Source organism: Aureobasidium pullulans, assembly GCF_000721785.1.
Source record: "Aureobasidium pullulans EXF-150 unplaced genomic scaffold scaffold_1, whole genome shotgun sequence".
Classification (NCBI taxonomy): domain Eukaryota; kingdom Fungi; phylum Ascomycota; class Dothideomycetes; order Dothideales; family Saccotheciaceae; genus Aureobasidium; species Aureobasidium pullulans.
The window spans coordinates 790,243-812,188 of NW_021941021.1; the positions used below are offsets into that span (position 1 = coordinate 790,243).

At 50.6% G+C, this 21,946-nt stretch overlaps 8 protein-coding genes across 8 annotated transcripts; 4 read left to right on the top strand and 4 right to left on the bottom strand.

Moving 5' to 3' along the window:
* Window positions 1-257: 257 nt before the first annotated feature.
* On the top strand, window positions 258-1,450 carry M438DRAFT_401499 (uncharacterized protein; the record flags this gene model as incomplete). The annotated part of the gene is made up of 6 exons (XM_029909548.1): window positions 258-318; window positions 374-939; window positions 1,001-1,030; window positions 1,083-1,160; window positions 1,218-1,247; window positions 1,298-1,450. The coding sequence occupies 6 exons, from the start codon at window positions 258-260 to the stop codon at window positions 1,448-1,450; spliced, it is 918 nt and encodes a 305-aa protein (XP_029765566.1).
* A 35-nt stretch (window positions 1,451-1,485) lies between these two features.
* On the top strand, window positions 1,486-3,416 carry M438DRAFT_308725 (mating-type protein MAT alpha 1). Its single transcript, XM_029902359.1, has 2 exons — window positions 1,486-2,097; window positions 2,144-3,416. The coding sequence occupies exons 1-2, from the start codon at window positions 1,800-1,802 to the stop codon at window positions 3,220-3,222; spliced, it is 1,377 nt and encodes a 458-aa protein (XP_029766327.1). The 5' UTR covers window positions 1,486-1,799; the 3' UTR covers window positions 3,223-3,416.
* Window positions 3,417-7,051: 3,635 nt separating this feature from the next.
* M438DRAFT_5620 (uncharacterized protein) lies at window positions 7,052-8,261 on the bottom strand. The gene has a single exon (XM_029910186.1). It carries the CDS (start codon window positions 8,141-8,143, stop codon window positions 7,319-7,321), a length of 825 nt encoding a protein of 274 aa, XP_029765567.1. The 5' UTR covers window positions 8,144-8,261; the 3' UTR covers window positions 7,052-7,318.
* On the bottom strand, window positions 8,241-8,865 carry M438DRAFT_379422 (uncharacterized protein; the record flags this gene model as incomplete). Its single annotated transcript, XM_029908871.1, has 1 exon — window positions 8,241-8,865. The coding sequence occupies exon 1, from the start codon at window positions 8,790-8,792 to the stop codon at window positions 8,241-8,243; it is 552 nt and encodes a 183-aa protein (XP_029765568.1). The 5' UTR covers window positions 8,793-8,865.
* Window positions 8,866-11,072: 2,207 nt separating this feature from the next.
* Window positions 11,073-13,174, top strand: M438DRAFT_308729 (amino acid permease). The gene is made up of 3 exons (XM_029902360.1): window positions 11,073-11,414; window positions 11,468-12,932; window positions 12,988-13,174. Exons 1-3 carry the CDS (start codon window positions 11,243-11,245, stop codon window positions 12,995-12,997), a joined length of 1,647 nt encoding a protein of 548 aa, XP_029765569.1. The 5' UTR covers window positions 11,073-11,242; the 3' UTR covers window positions 12,998-13,174.
* Window positions 13,175-13,333: 159 nt separating this feature from the next.
* M438DRAFT_341158 (uncharacterized protein) lies at window positions 13,334-14,920 on the top strand. The gene has a single exon (XM_029904439.1). It carries the CDS (start codon window positions 13,809-13,811, stop codon window positions 14,805-14,807), a length of 999 nt encoding a protein of 332 aa, XP_029765570.1. The 5' UTR covers window positions 13,334-13,808; the 3' UTR covers window positions 14,808-14,920.
* Window positions 14,921-15,321: 401 nt separating this feature from the next.
* On the bottom strand, window positions 15,322-18,316 carry M438DRAFT_341160 (uncharacterized protein). Its single transcript, XM_029904440.1, has one exon. It carries the CDS (start codon window positions 18,079-18,081, stop codon window positions 15,499-15,501), a length of 2,583 nt encoding a protein of 860 aa, XP_029765571.1. The 5' UTR covers window positions 18,082-18,316; the 3' UTR covers window positions 15,322-15,498.
* Window positions 18,317-18,320: 4 nt separating this feature from the next.
* On the bottom strand, window positions 18,321-21,731 carry M438DRAFT_5724 (FabD/lysophospholipase-like protein). The gene is made up of 2 exons (XM_029910192.1): window positions 21,183-21,731; window positions 18,321-21,133 (listed from the first exon to the last, which is right to left on the bottom strand). Exons 1-2 carry the CDS (start codon window positions 21,394-21,396, stop codon window positions 18,561-18,563), a joined length of 2,787 nt encoding a protein of 928 aa, XP_029765572.1. The 5' UTR covers window positions 21,397-21,731; the 3' UTR covers window positions 18,321-18,560.
* Between the last annotated feature and the right edge of the window lie 215 nt (window positions 21,732-21,946).

Sequence of the window (21,946 nt, forward strand, 5' to 3'; positions counted from 1 at the left end):
ATAGCGACGGAAGAAAGCGAGTGAACGGCGAATTGACAGTGGATGTGAGTCGGAAAGTCGTCGAAGAAGGCAAGTGAAGCACAACATCAGTGCAGCAGTGTGAAAGTGCGCAATCCAAAAAGCGCGACAATAATAAGCATTCGTATTATGAGCCTTAGATGTGCGCAGCAAACTTCAACAAACCTACCTCCCTACCTCTTTTCTGACCTTTTCAAATCTTTATATGAAATAACCGACCGACCAACCAATTAACCGTCATGGAGCCCAAGACTATCCGCATCACCTTGAGAGAGCTCGAACAACCCATCTTCGAAGCTGGTAAGAATCAAGATTTGCTCCTTGGCTGAAGGATGAATACTGACAAGATTAACAGTTTGTGCAGAAGCAAAATACTCGGAAACCCGCGCTATGTGCCAGAACATCATCGCAGATCTGAGATGTCTCCAGAAGGTCTACGTCTTCGAACCAAAGCACTTCGACCGTGACACCATCCGTGAACATCTCAAGGAGATCCTGGTCGATTTTCGCTTGCTCAAGGACGACGTCTCACGCTTCGCCTCCAACGCCGAGTATGAAGAATTTCTGACGACCATGTACACTTTGACTGCAGACATGATGCAGATCATTCGCGCCATCAAGCACAGAGATCAGCTGCGTCAGAAAGTGCAGCAAGAGACCATCAAGGACATGTCCCAGCAGTCATACCGTTACCCGTTCCCTCACTTGCCACCATGGACCCGATTCCTCGCTCACGGCTCGCCCTCGATTCCTTCTGCCCGCTTCATGGCTCCATTCGAGGCACGTCCTCCTTCGGACATCAGCTTCCCTGATCATCGCCGCATTGTCCGTACCTCGTCGCAAACCCTCCCTCAAGCAGCCACTGGCATTCTGGCAACCTGGGCTCTTGAATTCCAACAAGCAAACGACTTCTATCACCAGGTACTTGCACACACTTAACACATAAAGAAAGAGACTCAAAGATGTACTGATGCTTCGACAGCGTTACCCGCATGAGAGGGAGTTCGCAGGAGTAGGTTCCGCAAGTATATCTTTCCCAAGCAATGCTGACAAAGAATGAATAGCCTCTGCATCAGAAACTTATACCTTTTCGCCCGATGATGCTTACCTCGACCGGTCTGAAGACCGAAGCGATTCGTTTGGTAAGTTGATCACAGGCGGATTTACATGAAAAGAAATGACGGCTGACAAGCATACAGCACAACCTGGGAAACCAACCATATGCACAGGTAACGAACAAAAGAGTGCCCGAATCATTCAAAATTCTGACACTTAGCAGGCAGTCGAGCGGTTCAACGGACAGGGTCCTGAAGAGAGAGCCACTCTGGGTAGATTCTTGGGAAAGTTGGAGAGAAGGAACGTCGTGACTCCTCTTGTCGCAAACAGATGCTACGTAGTCCGCCGTTGGATCCTTGAGAAGATGGAGTATTGAGCCTTGAGTTTTGGAGTTGAGAATGCAATCATATTCCTGTCCTTGAAAGATTGTCGGATTTCGTGAAAGTGAAGCTCTGAGTGATCTTATTAAACGGCCGTACGATATGTGAATTTGACCAGTGAAGTTCGGAACTGTTGATGTTCACTGTCAGTGAAACGCGGTAAACAACCACTCACTCGAGCTTTTCCTCTCTCACTTCTTTCGGCTGCAAAGCGCATATCTCCCCTGCTTTCCACAGTTTCAATTCTCTTTGTCCTTTTGAAACATTCCTCATCCACATTCCACCGCTACCATTCTTGCTCAATTCTTTGTTACACAAATACCCCTCGGTTCCAATTACGCAACAATGTCTGCCACCTTCATGCCCGAGTCGATGGCTCTGCTCCTTGAGAAGTATTCGCCTGAACAGATCGCCGAAGTCATCGATGCCGTGATGAAGATGCGCCCTGTCGCTGCTGTCGCTTCGACTACTCCTGCTACTGTCGCTGGTATTGGCTCTGTCTCTACCTCTGCCATCACTGAGCGCAAGAAGCGCGCAAAGAAGTCGACTGCCGCATCCAAGAATGCGCATGCGCAGACATCGCCTCGCGCTGCTGGCAGCATCGCGCCTACTCGCCCTCTCAACTCCTGGATGGCCTTCAGAAGTAAGTTTTCTTACTGCAATGCGCATTTCTTTTCTAATTGGTGCAGGTTACCATTCTCCCATCTTCAAGTCTTACCAGCAGAAGGACATCTCCGGATTCTTGACTTGCATGTGGCAGAACGACCCTTTCAAGGCCAAGTGGAGCATCCTTGCTAAGGCCTACTCAATCATCCGCGAGAGCAACAGCAAGAGCGATGCACCTCTTGACATGTTCCTTGCTGTCACTTGCCCTCTCATTGGTGTCATCCCCAGAGATGAATACCTTCGTGCCATGGGATGGACTATTGCCGAGCTTGACGATGGCGTGAAGCACATGGAGCGCCTCTACACTCCTCAGATCGCTTCGTTCCCTGAGAGCATTCTTACGACTAACATGTCTTCTGAGGACATTGTCGCTCACTGCCTTCGCGTCAGCTACGTTCGCCAGAATGACACCGACGTTGCTCGCAACAACCAAGGCTCGACTGCCGCGCTTACCATGGCTGCTCAGCCTACCTCCAACTCAAACCAAGTCCAGCAGAACAACCTCGCCGCTCACACCCGCGGCATGTCTGGCGCCTTCGACATGGGTGCTCAGTCTGCCTCCAACTCAAGCCAAGTCCAGCAGAGCAATCTCGCCGCTCACACCCGCGGCATGTCTGGCGCCTTCGACATGGTTGCTCAGCCCGAATCAGCCCAGCAGTTCATGCCACCTCAGTCCAACTCAGCCCAACGCTTCATGCCTGCTACCCAGTCAACCTTCTACTCCCCTCAAACAGCCAGCAACACATCCTCGCCTGGCCAGTTCGTTGTCGACTCAGAGCAGGCTCAGCAGGACCAGCAGGACGACCACGACTACTTCAACGTTCAGGACGCCTTGAACGCCAACAACAACGGCGCAGTCGGTGCCAGCGGCGCAGTCAGACAGACTGTTCACGACCTTTCGAGCCAGCAGTACCCCTTCATGGACGAGTTCGACCCGTTCTCGGCCAGCGCTCTTGACTTCGATCCCTTCAGCATGAACCATGATGCCGCCTTTGCCAGCAACAGCATCGGCACCTATCTCGCTCCTGGTGACAGTGTCTTCCCCGAGACCTTCGACATTGACGACCTCTTGAGCAGCGATCTCTTCGACATGACCAAGTAAGGCACGTCGTTGTCGCAAGGCAACAAATCTTTGCAGTCAGCTCTCAGTGACCCGCTGAGCGTCGTCCTGGAGTCAGCTCTCAGTGGCCACAAGACTCGCGCGAGTTACACGGTGCATTACGGTTGGTCTTTTGTACATATACGACAGACCGAGATGTGGATACGAATACATAATAATGAGGAGGAATGAGAAGGAATGGGCAGGTTCAGAAAAGGAAGGGAGAGAATGAGGGGTCGCTGGCGTTTGGCGGAAGCTCGAGCCTCGAGCGTGGACTTGGTGTTACTACTTCGCGACCTTTCTTGTACATACCTGACAACGCTTTTACCTTCTATAAAGCGGTTAATATGCAATACAAAGCCTTCTAATCAATCCATCATCCAGCCAAACATGCACATGCAGCAAACGATATGACATTCAAGTCGCTGTTGCTGGCGTACGTCGCCGGCGGTCTGACCTTCATCCCCCTGCTCGCCCTTCTCCTTGGCGCCTTCGCATACGTTGCATTCACCAAACCCGTTACTCCCGTGTCCACCGCTACGACTGCCAGTGATGTAGATCCCGCCTATACAGCAAAGACGATAGACGAGATCGGCGAAAAGAGCAAGGAACAACATAATGAACTCGACACGGCAGCCGCCTACTTTGCTGTCTGCAGAGAGTATGTCCCCGGCGGCATCAACGGCAAGCCGCCAGAGCGCTCTACTCCGGCTGGCGAGGTTCTCATAGCAGAGAGTCCCAGTGTCTACCAGAGCATGTACAGAAGCATCTTTGAACGAGGCAAGACTCAAATCCCAACCATCGAGGGTGACAAGCGCGATGGCAAGGCCGTCAAGAAAGCCCGCAACGTCTTCTATGTTGTCTTGAGGCATGGCCACCTTATGCTGTACGACGATTCAGAGCAGGTCGAAGTCCGGCATGTGGTCTCTCTCGCCCACCATGACATCGACGTCTACGCTGGTGGAGACCCCGTACCTGAAGGAGACCTCTGGATCAAGCGAAACTGTATTCGTCTGACTAGGAAACCCCTGTCCGGCGATACCGCTCCTACATCCAAGCCTTTCCACTTCTTCTCTGATAACTGCTCCGAGAAGGAGGACTTCTACCACGCCTTGCTGCACACCCAGTCTTCCATCATCAACACCGATCCTCCTCCGCTCCCTCGGAAGTTCGAGACCGCCGACATTATCAAACTTGTACAGAATTTACACTCTTCCGATGCCGACGCTCATTCGCGCTGGATTAACGGTATCGTCGGTCGTATCTTTCTGGCCATGTACAAGACAAAAGATATTGAGAACTTTATCCGCGCTAAGATCAACAAGAAGATCTCGCGAGTACCCAAGCCCAACTTGATCGCCTCGATTAACATCATGGACATCGATATGGGCGACAGCGCACCCATAATCAGCAACCCCAGGCTGAAAGAGTTGACCGTAAACGGCGACATGACAATTGAGCTAGACATCAAGTACAATGGTGGCTTCAAGATCGAGATGGGCGCTGTCGCACGTATTGACTTAGGAACCCGCTTCAAGGCCCGCGAAGTGAGCTTGATCATGGCTGGCGAGCTGAAGAAGCTCAGTGGACATCTCCTGATCCGCATTAAACCTCCACCGAGCAACCGCATCTGGATGACTTTCGAGACCATGCCCCAGATCGAAATGAGTATACAACCCATCGTCAGCAGTAGACAGATTACCTACGGTGTTATTCTCCGTGCTATCGAGAGCAGAATCCGAGAGGTCATTGGCGAGACAATTGTTCTCCCCAACTGGGACGACAGCCCTTTCCTGGACACCACCAAGAAAGAATGGAGAGGCGGTATCTTCGAGCCTTCGTCTGCAGACGAGGAGCCCACCGGCATGGAGAAGGCTGCGGAAGCAGACGCCGGTCTGGTCGAGACTGCAGCACACGAACTCACAAACAGCGCTGGTGATGGAGACTCAGAAGACATCGTCATACCCACGCTCGCTGAGACTGGAGCAAAGACTCTGAGTATGCCCAGCTTGCTCGAACCAGTGCAGAAACTCAACTTCAGAAAGAACGCCAGAAGGTCTGCGACTTCTCTTGTTGGAGAGGGCCTCGAAACACCAATTGGTGCATCAACCAGTACAACTTCAGCATCTACACCCGCTCAGACTCCGTCCTCGCCGCCACTTCGCCCACGCACACCGCCTGGAAAGCCCAGAAACATGCGGTCTAATTCTTTTGCCGCCGTTGCAACACCTTTAGTTAGCACCGAAGGTTCAAATATCGAGGCAGTGAGATCACAGACGAAAAAGAAAGGGCAGAAGGATGCTGTTGAGATGGTGAAGGAAGTCAACTCAAAAGCACAGTCGGCTGCTACATCTCCGAAGCCTCTTCGCGAAATCGAGAACATACTGCCCATCGACTCTGAGACCTTCTCAACTCTCGCAACACAAGAAGAAGAGCCTCCACTCGACCCTTCAGTCCTACGCCGAAGCTCTGAGCCCGTTGAACAACACTCAACGAAACAAAGGGTTGAGCCTCAAGAGCCCATCGTCGCCGATGTTCTTGCATCAGCTCCCAAGGCACCCTCGGTAAAGTCTTTGGAAACATCGGCAGCTTCTGGATCCTCCCCTTCTCATCTAAGTACTGCTGCAAATGCTGCAAAGAAATGGGGCTGGCAAGTTCTTAACAGGCAGAACGGATCTTCGCCTTCGACATCTGGAAATTCTTTTGGACTGAGCAAGAGATTCTCAGTGTCTTCCGCAAGTAGTGGATCGTCTTCGGTATCATTGCCGTCACAACCGCCCGATCCGAATGCCTTGAAAGCGGCCTTGTTGGCTCAACCAATGGGGCGTGGAATGCCTCTGCCACCACCTGGCACCCCTCTGCCAGGACCGCAGAGAAGTCTCTGGGCGTCTTCAGGTTTAAATCTACCAGGTCTCAAACGCAAGCCCGTGGGAGCATCTTCATCATCGCAGCAGCAACAAGCCAAGGAAGCGGATAAGCCTGAGCATGTTACCGAACCACAATCTCGACAGCCGCCGCCATTACCCGCAAGACCTCGACCTGCAAGCAAAGACAACCACCAGAAAAGATCGTCACCTATCAGGACCGAACAGCACACGACTGGTGACCCTGATGTTTTCGTGGTCGCTGCACCTGTGGAGGAGGACAGTATGCCCAACACGCCAATAGTCGAGCGAGTTGCAGATCATGGCATCCCAGCATATGTAGAAGAAGCGCCGGTAGCTTCGCATATCCAAGTTGCGACAACAGAGCCTCCAAGAGAATCACCACCTTCTCATGACCAACTGATTCCCGACCAGGCAGTGACTAGTCAGGTAACTGCTGAGCAGGCAATGCCCGAACAGACGGCCACCGAACACCAAGTAGAACCACAGCAGGCAATAGTCCAAGAGATAGGACTCACACAACATGCCCACCCTGTTGGCGAACAAACAGCACTTGAGCCAACGAAAACAGAGCCTACAAGGACAAAATCTTACGACACAAGACACGATTCAGAAGATGGAGAAATCGGTGACTCGCTGGACGCAGCCGATGTAGCAGGTGAAATGCGAGGATCGCTATGAGATGTAACAACACCCTCCTCTCTCCACTTTTTGACTATGACCACGAACCGTATATGCAAAAAATGAACTATTCACGTTACTCCCCTCCACTCTTTCTTCTCCCCAGGGGCACCCTGTCCTTGGCTGTGACGATGACGTTGTGCGTCGTGGCTTTTTTGCGGTCCTGTCGGCTGCTTCACTGAAATTTGATGTTTTGAATTTCACTGTTTGGCTTGGATTTGTGAGCTCGGATGAAATTCGCAATTTTGTCACTGAAAGCGGAAGTCTCGAGTGAGCGTCAGACAGCTTCACGTCAAAACGCGGCAGTCCAAGTGAGAGGTTTAGCAATCCTTTCTTTCTTGTCTTGATCTCAGATTGTGGAAGTCGCTTAGGTGATGGTCTCTCGGACACGGATGCTAGAGTCCGAGGAGGAGCTATCGAGAATTGTGTGGACAACTCACTATGGTATAGCATTTGAATTGTGTCTATACCATTTCTATATCCCGCCTTCTATTAATTTTGAACGCCGTGTACTTCCTTGCCTGTCTGCTCGTTCATGTATCCGATACAAAGATCACCAACTCGGTAGCCGTACTGACAACACCACTTCCCATCACCGTCACCGCATGCTTCTCTTTCTCCGTCATCGTAACCGTATGCACCTTCGTAACAGTCTTTTCCACTCTATCCATAACAGTGTGTCTCTCCGTGGTCGTCACCATCTGAACCTCTGTTACGGTTTCCACACCCCTCATATCTTCCTCTGCAATCACTCCAAACCCATTTCCTGCCTCTAAGCTTTGTTCGTTGAATTTATTCAAGGCTTTCGTGCTCGCGTTCAGGTGAATGGCGACGAGGAAACTTAGAACGAATAGGCATATCACGAAAGCGGCGGTGACTATGCTCGCGGTGACGATGACGTGTTTGCAATTTTCCAAGGAGTCTTTTTGGGATTTGGTTTGGGTGGTGGAAGGGGTTTTGGGTTCATCGCAGTGGTGAGGTTTGTTGAGGAACTGTGCAATCCGTGGGTATGGTGGTCTGCGTGTTGTTGGGGAGGTGGTCGTGGTGTTTGGTGATTGAGTCTGAGTTGTTGGAGATAATGGCTCGGGCTGGCGTGGTTTGTAGAATGGCTGTGAATGTAGGGGTTGATTCTCTGATAGTTGTCTATACATGGCTGGGGAGGAGGGCGTTATGGCATCGATGTATGGTGATTCAGTTGATGAGGATGAGTTCAAGGCATTCGGCTGTGGGCCTTGAGGCTGGCGGGGAGACATCATGGTCGTTTCAGAGTGCTCAGAAGAAGACGAGAGAGCATCCTGTCTGATGAGAACATCAGAGAGGCATGTTGATACTGTCAGGTATATATATGGAGAGTGCATTGCCGTCCAAACCCACACCCAAGCCTTGGGGGCTTGGATAGAGCAGAGTTAATGTACAAAGTTTATTAACCTTTGAAGCTCAATCATCAAGGTGTTTTCAAGCTGTGTAGACGGTTTGCACGGTTGTCTTTGTACCGTCTCTCTCATCCCGTCTATCAACCTTTACCGAAGCACCGCCCACGTTCATCCCATTGCTCGTCTCGATTGGTCGGAACTCAATCTTTGACCCCTCCTTCTCATCTTTCTCTTCTTCCCTTCCTCCATCTCCAGCAACGGAAGCAGCAACATGAACAATTTTCGTGCTCGTCTCCACCTTGGTGGCCAAGAATCTTGTGGCAGTCATAGTGTCGGTAAAGTAGTGTGTCTCCGTGACCACAAGATTGGAGAATCCATGCAAGTCTGCTACCTTGCTGAGAAAATATGCCTGAATTCCTCCGAGGATGCAGAGAGCAAACAGAAGGACTGAGAACACACGAAAGCAGCATGTGATGCGATAGACTGTAACTTTTGCAGGTCGGGTTCGGGTGTTGGGAGGTGACGAATTGGACTCCGTGACGGGTATGCTCGCTTCATCGATGGACACCTTTTCAGGCTTCAGTTCCGTAGAGCTGAAATGCTGATTCTTGGGTTGTCTGGAGGAAGCGTACATGGTTAGGGATATTCAATTCAGGGTAGATATGATGATTGAAGCATTGGAAGCATTAGTAGACCTGCTCTGGTGCTTTATAGATCCTCAGGCATATAGCATAAGAGCACAATCGGTTGCTGAAAGACATGTGACAGTCGTGGAGAAGCTTTGAAGTCTGTTGGCTGTTTGAGCAAGATCCGGGTGTATAGGCTTTTTATTTCTGCTTCCCGTGAAGATCATGAGAGCGTCCCAAGATCCCCACGATACTTGAGTGGAAACCGTGATCTGAGATGAACACAGGGTCTGGTTGGTCAAAGGTCGTTGGTATAGTCATACTGCAAACACGTGATGAGTTTTGTCGCAGCGGCAGGAAACCCTGAATCGACGACAGCTACTCTGATAAGGATGGCTTGAGTCCGAACCAGAGCTGTCCGAGTAGACGTGGGGAACAAACGTTGTGAGCTTGGTTAGGTACCAATGGAAAGAGTGAAGAGCGCATCCGAGTTGGAAGGTGCGATTCTGGCATCGTCTTGTCGACTCCTGCGTCTCGCTCTCTGCACCTCGGACTCTCAGCATTCTTCGCCGTGATTCATCAGCAAGCGCATCAACAACAGAAAGAAATTCTTATCCTTTCGAGAATACCCGCATATCAAGTGAGTGCCACAACCCCGGCCTACCGTCTGCCTTACAAAGGCACTGACGCGATGCACAGCCAATTATGGCTTAGAGAGTCGTCTTGAGAAGCGTCACCACCCTTCTTGCTCTCATCAGCGCTGCCACCATTCTCGCCGGTTTCGCAATTATTTCGGACGTACTACGATTCGATGTCGAAGCTCTCAGAGCAAAGTCCAGGGATTGGAAAACCTTCATTAGAAGCATGGTGATTGGCAGGAACCATGCAGTCGACTCTTTGGAGCGCCCGAACAACATTGTTTTCAACCTACCACCATCATACCCAGTCGTTGTGCGTACTCAAACCAGCCGTTGGGAATTCAGAGCAACGTCTTCGGCATACACTCATTCATCGACGAGAACCGTACCAGTCTACCCACGTATGGGTGGTTGAAGACGGCAATCAACAGGCAGTCAGGTGGACAAGGGTGTTGCGTTCCTTCGCTTCGCTTCCGCCGATGAAAATCATACTGCGCGACGAGTAACATTCTTTGATGATAGTAGAAACAGCTCGATAGTTTCACGAAGGACCAGATCCGTATCTTTCATACATGGATCGCAAACGATTGCATTCTCCAAGAAGTCAAAGTGTCTACGTGAAGCAAACAGTGTCACGAGTTGGGAGTCGACGTGTCGTGTGCCAATTCAATGCAATGTCCTTCTCGCGAACAAGGGTCAATCAGGCCTGGTCTCTTCTCGACGAAGATGAATGTCGCGTGTCCATCCTTCGTATTGAAATTTTCCGGTGAGCTCAGCTGCGTCAGGCGCTAGACGGAAGGCGTTCCGCGAAGGTAACGACGAGGGAATAAATTGGAGGTTTTATTCCCCAGGCGAACGAACCAAGTGTTTGTGTGGAGGGACATCGATAACGGCGAATTGGTTTGATGATTCAATGAGAAATGCTTTCGTGAGCTGGCTGCCCGGGCTGACATCAGATGACTCCATGATGTAAAGATTGTCGATGACTCGATAACTGACACTTCGTTTTCCTGCACGAGTGTTGCAAGATCGTCGAGAAGATCTGGGGAGCTGCAACAAGAAGACGAGTCATTTCTGTATCAAGAACATTTGGAGGTTCGGTTGTTTGGCAGGAGAAGCCGACGACTCTCTGACACCCGCAGCCAATTGAAAAGCCACAGCATGACACAAAGGATTTACTCCAGGATTCATTTTCTGACCTATCTTTGAAGGTAGAAATGAAGATCCAGTCGAGGCTCAACACGCCCTACGAATGTGGCGAGAAAAAAAAGAAGGGTTGGGACGCAAACGCAGGGAAACACTTTCGGGAGTGGCCGACGTTTCCCGGCATTCCGTCGCAAGCCTTGAAGTTTTCTAGCTTGGCAGCTTCTTTGAACGTCTGTTATGGGAGTTGAAACAGCACGAACGCACGACAAGTGAGTTCCGATGTTGCTGACCATCTTTGCTGCTCAAATACGAATTGAGCAGTCATCCACCGAGCAATGAGACGTCATCCGCGCGACCGGACAGAGCTCGGTATGGGGCGGACAGCACCGGTTCATGAGCGACAGCGTGCCGGGACCCGCTATACAGGGCGCGAACGGGCTTTTTTCATTTTTCATAACCAAATTTTTGCTCTAGCGTGTCAACGAGCGATGACTACCACCGGTTTCTTACGTACATATATCCAACCCACAGGGCAGCTCATGTCCGACCTGGACTTCTGCTCACCTTTGATCTTTCTTTCAAGCAACTACCCCGCGTGTATACAGGTCGATTAGGTTGTTGGACACGTGCGCCACTACCTCTTCTATCATTGAACACATCGTTATATCGCCATTATGTTCTCGGAAAAGGACGTCAATGTTGGCTCCAAAGCCGTTCACGACAAGCCATACTCGAGCAGCCCCAGCTCAATCTCCCATGATGACATCGAGGGTGCACCAGTTCCGGGGACCACAGTCCAGCTCAAGCGTAGACTGCAGTCGCGTCACCTGCAGATGATTGCCATTGGTATGCGATTGGAGCTCTCATCGCTTCCCAGTATATGCTGACAAGGGTTATAGGTGGAACAATCGGTACAGGTCTCTTCATTGGTTCTGGAAATGCTCTCGCAAACGCTGGGCCTGCCGGCGCATTAATCGCATATGCTTTTGTCGGTACACTCGTTTACAGCGTCATGGTTGCTCTGGGTGAGATGGCCACCTTCTTGCCCGTTTCCGGTGCCTTCACAGCCTATGCTGCCCGCTTCGTCGACCCTAGTCTTGGATTTGCCATGGGATGGATCTACTGGTTCTCGTGGGCCATCACATACGCTCTGGAGTTGACTGCTAGTGGCCTCATTATCCAGTACTGGCGCGCAGACCTTGATATCGGTATCTTCATTGGTATCTTCTGGACTGTCATCACAGCTGTCAACTTCCTCCCCGTCAGCTTCTACGGAGAGATTGAGTTCTACTTTGCCAGTATCAAGGTGCTCACCGTTATTGGATTCATGATCTTTGCTATTTGCATCGATGCAGGAGCTGGACAACATGGATACCTGGGTTTCGACACATGGAAGAACCCTGGAGCATTTGCTGCTTCTGACCTTGTCAAGAACAATGACGCTGTTGCCAAGTTTGTTGGTTTCTGGGCTGTGCTGATTCAGGCCGGTTTCTCCTACCAGGGTACCGAGCTTGTCGGTATCGCTGCTGGTGAAACCAGCAACCCTCGCAAGACTGTACCCGCTGCCATCAAGAAGACTTTCTACCGTATTGTCTTCTTCTTCGTCCTTACTATCTTCTTCATTGGTCTCCTCGTCCCTTATAACGACGATGGCCTTCTTTCAGACACCACTGACGCTTCATCGTCACCCTTTGTTATCGCCGCCAACCTTGCCGGCGTGAAAGTTTTGCCAAGTATCATAAACGCTGTTCTTTTGTGTGTCGTCCTGAGCGCCGCCAACTCGAACGTTTACTCTGGATCCCGCATCCTGGTCGGTTTGTCCGAGCAGGGCTCCGCCCCGAAGTGGATGGGCCGCACCACCGCTCGTGGTGTTCCATACTACGCTGTCGCCTTCACTGCCGCTTTCGGTCTTCTTGGATTCATGAACGAAAGCTCGAGCGCAGGAACTGTGTTCAACTGGTTGCTTAATATCACTGGTGTCGCCGGCTTCATCACTTGGACTTGCATCAATGTCTCGCATATCGCATTCATGCGCGCACTCGCTGCTCGAGGTGTCTCCCGCGACACTCTACCCTACAAGGCTATGTGGCAGCCCTTCTTCTCCTGGTACGGAGTATTCTTCAACGTCCTCATCATCCTGACTCAAGGCTTCACCTCGTTCATGCCCTGGAACACTTCCGACTTTTTCGTCGCATACATCAGTCTCATACTCTTCGCTGTCCTTTACGGTGGACACAAGCTTGTATACCGCCAACCACTCGTCAAGCCTATTGAGGCAGACCTCGACACTGGTCGCAAGGAGATTGAAGAGATGCACTTCGAGGAGGTCGAACCCGTTGGTGCTTGGCAGAAGTTCTGGGCCTGGTAAGTCATATCGAGATTCTACTCGTTAAGTACCATGCTAACATGTTCACTCCAGGATGGGTTAATTGCATATTTAATGTTATGTTCATTGCATGGTTGGGTTTCGATCTTTTTGATTTTTCGATTGTTCATATTTTGGGTATACCCTGGTTGGAAAAGTGTCATATATACATTATTTAGATGAGTGACTAGATGCTAGAGATTGACGATGAATGATATCCCCGATTACTTCAACAATCGCTCTCACGATCGTTATTGTCTATTCTTCAAAGGAAAGGAGGTCAAATGAAGGGAAGCGGCTATTCTCCGGCAAATCTGGGGCAGAAAGCATTATGAATGGAGGGAGTTCTCAAGCTCTCCAATGAACTCGGCCAACTGAAGTCCATCGCAATGCACGAACAATTCTAATGAACAGCTATGGCCATTGAGATGGCTCTCTCGAATTCCAAACTGTTGTAGTGTCGACTCGATCACGAGCAAACGGTATTGTTATTCTTGCTATGTAGTGTAGCAGCTCTGCTACACACAATTCACTGGCAGATCAATGATTCATTCTCAATGCTCAAGGCACCTTTCGACCCTGAACATTGTGCAAAGTATAGTTGCTCGAGCTGCGGCACCATTGATATCGGGTGGAAGGGTCCCTTTGAAAGACTTCCTCTCTTGCCAAAACTAACTCATTGAGCAAGTTTTGGCGTGCCTCCCGCATCTGCTCGCCATCCGATGGATTGCTCCTGCCTTCCATCATGAGACCACTAATCCATACCTGTTCGACTGGTTGTCTTCCGCTACAGCCTTACTCCGTACCATATACCATTCACAAAGTATAGAGTATCAAGCTTTCCTATCACATCTTTCCCGGATTTCGCAGTCATCATGAAAGGCGACGATTTTGCGCTGTCACCCCCCGACATGAGCAGCATTTCCTCTGCGGAATCTGATGGTGACCTTGAGGAATTCTATGCGAGGTTTCAGAACGTCACCAACCCGCCCAATTCCCGACGTCTTAATCCAGGACGAAGCAACGAATCTGGTTGGCTAGACGCGATGTATCCTGCAGAAGCAGCAGCACCAGGTCGCTCTGGTCGGACTAACAGTCCACTCGTCGGGCAATCTGATCTCACTGGACAGAGAGCGGCATCTCAGTACCCTCTTGCATCGACCCAGCCCTCTCTCCAGCCGCTCCTCCCGTCTGAGAACCCCACAGCTCCTCGTCTTCCGTCAACTCCACTGCCAATCTACCTATCCGGGACTATTCGCGACTATGCTCCAGATTCACGAGCGCCCATCAACCAACGACGTCCCGTGTCAGAAGCAAATGCAGGCCGAACCACCAGCAATCCGCGCTTCCATCGATGGCTGCGAGACAATTGGCAGCATACCATTGAGTTTGTCCTACCAGCGGACGTCGAGGAGACGCTCTTTCGGCAATGGTGTGAAGAAGAGAGACTCGCTGAGCGACAGCAGCAATTGGAGCTTGCACTCTCTCCTCGACGCAATGAGCCCACACTTTCAGAAGACACAGCTGAGGATCCTTACTCGTTTGCCGAGATGGAGAGATATCTAGGTCCTGAAATTGCGGCAATGAGTATCAGGGAGCCTATACAGCTGGACTATGTGCCTCCAGGACCCACTGCTTCGAGAAACACGGCACCTATCGCTTCGATATCTGCCACTACAGCACCTACGACTACGACACCTGACACCGCCATGACTATCACTTCAGCGCCCACAAACACACCAGCTACTTCTACAGTGCCTTCCACTGTGACCTCTACCACTACAACGAACACCGCCGCAATACTTAACTTCGAACATAACCCTGACCAGGATATTGAAGAGAAGCAACTTGCAGGTGATATCTGGGAATTCTAGGCTCATGCCCTGCTCAGGACAAAGGGTATTCGTTTCTCCTTGTACATAGCCTGCATCATTTCTTCCATAGCCATCGCTTTCTTGTACGCACGCAAGGCTTGATTGATACCCACAAAATCATTCGTTGATTATGCACCCGTGCTCTTTGGATTTCCAAAATGTGACGTGTGAGAATGGACATGAATGAGGCTGTGTCGCCCAACATATGTGCTACTCTTTTTCGTCAAAGTATGCATTTACTAATATGAAGGACAAGAAACTGCTGCTTTTCGAGAAGACAATCGTTCCCCTGTGTTGGACTTTATTCTGCAAAAGCTGTAGAAATGCACGATCCTTGGTTCATCGGATTTAGCCGCCACCGAGAGCGTAATATCCAGCCTTTCTCAGCGGACGTCTGTGGCAATTCCGAAAAGATCGCACATCACTGCAACCCGGATAGCTCCAAGCGTAGTCACGGGAGATGGCCAGAGGTTACAGATTTGGCGCAGGAGAGATTTAGCAAAAGTAAGGTTTTCTGCATCGTCTTTGATTCTGTCCTGTCTAGGATGGAGTCTGATGAAATCGAATTGGATTATCTTGTACCCATTCTCTTATCGTGTCTTGCTATCCTTCTCTTTGGCCTTCCATCACTGACTGCCGTTTCTCTTGCCTTGATTACGTATGTTTTTTGTTTCTTTAGTCTTCAAATCCATCATCTGCTGTCCCAGTCCCACTCGTAGCCGAATCCCTTTCTGACGACGTCGATACCGATGCTGCCAGCCTTGCCCTTGGTCTTGTCCTCGATACACTTGGCGGCTTTCGCCAGAGCGCGACGAGCTTTGTTTCTGTTGTCCTTGGGCATCCTCTTCATATGCACTTGAGACACCAGGGCAAGAAGAAAGGTGACAAAGTCGGGCTCCCAAAGAAGCTTATCGCGGTCGAAGAAATCGGGCGCGAACATAGACTCCTGAAGCGATCGACCAGCCTCGTCTTCAATTTCTCCGACCATGTCCTGGAGTACTTCGCAGCAGGTGCGGTGGAGGCGGAGGTAGTCGAAGGTCAAATGCACGCCTTCGTTGTGGAGTGCAGTGGCCAGACCGCTCAGAAAGTCGATACTGTCGAGCTTCTTCTTGTTGACTGCGTTAGAAGATTGAGATGGTCTTCCTCTTGCCAGCTTGGTAGGGTTGTTGTCTTTGTAGAACACAAAGCTTTTCTTGGTGACGCTTCTCGGGTACTGAGCTTCGATCTTTTCCTCTACGAGGGACAGATTCGTGGGCAAGCTATGTCTGCCGATTCCAAGGCGGCCAAAGAACAGATCGGAGATGGGAAAGGCGTATTTAAGAGTGCGCATGCCGCTAAGGTTGTGTATGGGTCCGGGCCTTCTTTGGTTTCTTGCGCTCATGAGGGGCGAGCAACCCATGCAAGTGTTTGAACGGTTGACACACTCGACAAGTGTCTCGGGATAGGTTCCCATGAAGAGGTTGTTTTGGTCTTGTAGCGTACAGAGCACTTCCATGTCCTCCCAGCCTGATGGGACGAGACCCTCTACCCTGACAGCGTTGTATATGTGGGCACAGTAGACAGTAGTGCTCCAGAGCCTGGCGAAGTCAAAGCTGACTTGCTGCATCTTATGTCTTATGCTAAAGAGCCAGACCCCGCAGAGAATTGGGTGCTGTTTTCCAAAGTTGCGGTATTCATCTCTCGTCTTCATGTCAATGCCCTCCGCGGACAAAGCCTCATCGACCAGATCTCCCAACAGTAAGAGCTCATTGACCTTGGCGATGTGTGGCAGTTTCGTTTTGTCTCCCGGGTCGAATCTGGGGTTGGGTGGCAGCTTTTGGTGGAAGGCGATGGTCTGACCAATCGACGACTTCATGTATCTCGCTCCTTTCTGCATCTCTTCAAAGGGCCGCTCAACCTCTGGACCCAATACATGCCTGACGTCAAGGAATATCTGAGCTGCGACTGTAAGCCAGAATGGAACCTTTTCGTTCATTGTCAGTGCTCGGACGCCCTCAGTCAGATCATCCTTGACAATGTCTTTCATATGAGCCAGAATCACCAGTCCTGTCCAAGCCTTGCTCAGCACGACTTCATCGTCAAGGTGCTTGTCTTCGGACGATCTCATTGACCACTCTTTAGAAGTGTCGCCATGGTTCAGAAGAGCAACATCGATGACGGGCAACTGAGGTTTCGTATACATGGAGTTTCGCAAAGTCTCGAGTATGAGATGAGTGGTCATAAAGATCTCATCACCTTTGGCGTACAGAGCGGCGTCCACTTTTTCGTCAGATGGTTCAAGTTCGTAGGCGCCCTCTCCAACTTGTGTAAAGAGCCAATCATAGGGCTTCTTGATGATGTCTATGTACTCAGCATCGTCCGGGAACGACTTGGCGTAGTCTTCGTGCAACTTTCTGACCATCTCGATTGCAGTATTCGTGGTGACAGCAGCTGCCATCAAGTCCATTTGCTCTCTGTCGCGGTAGCGTTGCCACAGTCCTTTAATAAAAGTTCTGATATCCGCAACAGCTTCGAGAAGACAGCTCTGGGCGATAACTTTTTCTTCAGCCTTCGACAGGCGTTCGGCTTGGTAGCGGATATTGTCACCAGCCTTGGTAGTAGATGAGGCAACATTCTCGGACACTGGCGCATCGAGAAATTCTTCAGATGACTCTTCTACCTCAAGGTCTTCGAAGAGGTTGTTGGTGCGTGGCTCAGTCGACTTCTTAAGGCTCATGTCCTTGAAAGACCTCTTGACGGCTTCGTGCGCAACTCCGGTGGCCATATGCGGTGCGAGGATCTGACGCACACGTTCGAGGACTGAGATAAAATGGGCATGGCTCTCATTCGCTGACGATGTATCTTTGTCTTCATTGCGACTGAACCAATCGTTGTGATCCTTGCGAAAAGCGATTGCACGGTTCAAAGTCTTTCCCAATACAGCAGGAATGCTAACTGAAGATTTCTTGCGCGAGACAATTTCAGATGCCAAAATTGTGAATGACTTGATAGGGATGGTGTAGACTCGCGAAGCAGTGGGGAGGCAATTTGCAGCGGTAGAAGCAGCCTCCCTTGCGAGCTTGCGAGCCTTACCCTTCAGCCTTGTCGAAGGAGCTTGAACAGATGGTTGGCAAACGCTCTGTGACTCAAGCAGGGGCTGAACTGTCGTCTTGTCGTCTTCAAGGACCTGTGGAGAATAGCCGTATTCTCTCGCTGTAGTCGCAAGCCAATTAGCGATGGCGTCGGTGTCGCGCTTGTACGTTGAGTAGGTGCTCTGGAGAAAATTTGGCAACATCTTGGGCAATCGGAGCGACGAAAAGACCTAGCAGAGTTCAAGATCTGTGGTCAGGCGGGGACTTCGACGGAAAGGGGTGGAGAGAGGGGGCAGAGGTCTGGAATACGGATAATCCAGCATGTGAAGGTGGAAATGCCTGTTGTAAGAAAACAGGTGAACGCGTCTCGATCCTTGTCGGAAAGTCTCCTGGTAAACATGCGTGTTTGAAGTGAGCGGTGTACTTTGTTATCAGGGCGTGAACACAGGATCCGAAGCAAACGGATCAGTAGTACGTTCTCCATCTTTCTGTGTGCTTTCCGGAGCAACCGTCAAATTGCTCAATGTTCTTGAGTCCAGGCTTGTGTCCATTGAGATAGGCCCTTTCAGACTGGCGAAAAGCCATCGTCCCATGAGGCAAACGAGGTCGCTGCAGGTACCCGTGGCCCCACTGGACTTGGGCATGTCATCACACCTGCCCTTCCCATTCATAGTCCCTTTCTTCAGCCAACTCCGACGAACGCCTCGCTGGTCTCTCTTCTCTTCACCAACCTCTTCGGGCGACCTGAATCATCCCCAGTGTGGGTCTTTCTCAGCTTCCTCTCATCCTCTCTCTGTATTTGTCTCGCAGCACGCTCGACTAGATATGCCGGCACTCTGTTCTCGTTCGAAGGTCGCTCATATGAAAACGCTTGGTAGCTTTGTCTCGGCATTGCAACTTGTTCTTGCAAAACATGCGGTCTTGGTGTTGCGAAGGGAGAAGCGTGGTGTGGAAGCTCAATCGCAGAGTCACCTCGCGAATGTGCTGCATATTGGTGAGAGGAGACAGGTCGTGATGGCAAAGACGATTGAACATGCGAAGACCGCGATCGTGATGGCAGTGTTCTACTTGTAGAGCCAGACGTCTGAAGTCTTTCGCTGTGTGCTTGCTGAGGCTGTGGATATTTACGATAATCAGTCCTTGTAGGGCTTGAACCAAGCTCTACCGGCGACGCGTTGCAAGGCATCTCTTGTACTAAAGTTCTTGGGAAGCCGCTGAGCAGATATCTTTCAGTTGCTTCGCCTCGGGTGTCTTCTGCTAGGACCAGAGCGATGGTTGTCGAAGCCATTGGACTTGAGACTTCAATGTCAATGTGGGGTATCCTGAGCATGCCGTATGTGACCAGTCTCGATAGTGTTTTGTCGGTCAACTCGACCTTTACACTTCTGTGGGATGTACATCTTGATGTCTCCTGGATGACGAAATACGGCATAAAGCTTACCGAGCTTCGCTTCTTGAGAAACTCGCCTAGTGCCTTCAAGTTGGAAGATCCTTCTTCGAACTTGCAGCAAATATATCCCGTACACTTGAACCTTCCGCTGCGTTGAGGTACCGAACTTAGCAACCTGAAATAGAATGAGCTCGCTATGAGCGAGGAAGCGATATCTCTAGTCATTCGCACCACATCTGGGTCTCGAAGTCTTTGTCTGACGTCCTGTCTGAGTTCTTGGAACTTCTCTTTCGCGTCAAACGGAGGCAACTTGCGCTCGAGATCCAGATTGAATCGGATGTAAGGACTTGGAAAGTCGCTGTCTCGATTGTCGATGTCTGCCTTGAAGTCGGTCCAGGTATTCTCGGCATCTAGGATGTTATCGAACCTTTGATACAAGGCTCCAAAGTTGTTCAACGTACGGCGAAGGCCTCTCGCCTGCCGTGTGGGGCTTTTCGACTTATCCTCGCTTCGAGATACGGAAGAGTGGCGCTGCCTTTTCTCTCGTTCAACATTATCGAGATTCTGGCCTGTTCCAATGGACAAAAGCATGTCTGGATGCTTGTTGGCTAAGTCGGGCCACAAAAGCCTGCGTTCTCTGTTTGCAACATGTACTGGGTTATTGTGGTAGAGCCCTCCATCTATGTAGCTCTTTCCGGTCTTCTGGTGAACAAAAGGCTTGAAGTAGAATGGTGCTGCCGAAGCAGCTGCTGCCGCCTCCCAGACTTCGAGCTCATGCTCAGGATTGTCTGGCCGTACGAAGATTAGACTGTCGCCTGGATGCTGAGAGCGGTTGTAGTTTGCAAGTAACATAGCTTCCTTGCCATCTCCAGATGTGGTCGTCACTGCGACTTTGGTACGAAACTTCCTCAGAGTATCGCTTCCGCCGAAAAGTGTACCTTGACCAAGTGTTTCTTGCAGGGCTTTGTGGAGAGGTCTCGTTTTGTAGAGACTGCCATGGTTTACCAGAGCAGCCTGCTCTAAACCCCATATGCCTCCAAATTCACGCTCGGTAAAAGCTTGATCGCAAAACTTCTCGAAATTTGATATGCAGTATGAGACTGGCCACTGCTTCACGCCTAAGGCTAGCGCGTTGATTCCTCCAGTGCTTGTCCCCACTATGAGATCGAAAAAGGACTGAATGCGTATGTCACAGCCAAGGGCTTTTTCTATTGCGCGCAGGACCTCAAGCTCCACAATACCACGTATTCCGCCTCCGTCGAGAGATAGAATCCGGACGCCTGCGCGCTCAGATTTGTGTTCAATCTCCCATGGCGGTTCAAAGCTGGTATGTCGATGCAGCGGACAGTACTTCAGCTGCAACTTGGCATGGCCCTTGTCTCCACACATTCGGACGCAGTTGTCGCAGATTACATGTCCGCACGGAAGCGGATGCCGTGGGATTTCGAGCAAGCAGGCGAAGCAACTCGCATGACTTATGAAAGGAGCTGCTGTTCCTAAGTCCGTGAAGAATTCGTAAATCGTGTTGAGATGCAGTCTAGCGGCGATCTCTCTTCTTGAGATTGTTGGCGGCTCTTCATCCAGAGCTTCCCAGTAATCGTCTTCGTGCTCATCAATCTCATCTTTAAGAAAGCGAATCCACAGCGGCTGGTAAGAACCTGCAGAGAAATCTGCTTCGTATCGACCTGTCCCGATGATTTTGTCATGTGCAGTACGGTGATCTGCGCCATGAGCTAGCCTGGTTCTTGCACACGGACGGTTCAGACGATCAGAGAAAGAGCATGGCAAGTGGTGGTCGCAAAATAGCATGTACATGCGTTCCAAGGATGGCTGATAGTAGTCACTGAATACATCCCTGATTTCTCCTGGTGATGGTTAGCGTATTAACAGTCAGGTATCAGCTCAAGTCCTTGCCTCTGCGATTCCGAATACAGTCATAGAAGACGCAAGATGCTACCATCTGTGCAAGGAATTGTAAAATCTCCCAGCCTGGTGTTCCTCGAGGTTGGTGTTTTTGTATCTGTATCGCGAGTCGAAGGGCATGTTCACCAATATTCGAGCTTCGAATGGTTCCAGCTCCACTCTGCTTTTGCAAGTTGCATGTTGGTTGTTTGTTGAGATCGCACATCAGATCTCAGTATGAAGATAGAGCCAGCTCAGTGGACAACGACAAGAAGAGTAGAAATACATAAAGGCACAAAGGTAGGGGGCAAGAGGAAGTATCAGCACTTGACCTCTTTCTGACGTTTCGAAGGTTTCGTGAAACCCATTCTAGCTGCCGCGGACGGCGGTCTTGGGCTTCAGCAACCATGTCCTGATGTAACAAGAAGTGGTCCTAACTCGGCAGGGCAGCGATGGCCACGCGTGAACGTTTCTCGTCAGGCATCCGGAGTTGCCGAACGGAAGAGACTCCTCGAGTGCGGCAGGGCTGTATTTCTTGCATGCAATAGCATTTTCAACCTTAATTCTGAAGGATGGATCCATGATCCTGGTCGACGGGTGCCTGAGTCGTGGTAAGGCGTCTCCGGCTGTTGTTCACCTCAGGTGCGCCACGGGACGGAGTCCATCAGCTCGTGAGCTGAGCACTTGTGCAAATGTTCCGAAAACACCTTGGCTCTCAACACCGTTGTGTTGATTCCGGGACCAAGACTTGACCAACTTGCTAGAAGCCTTGAGGA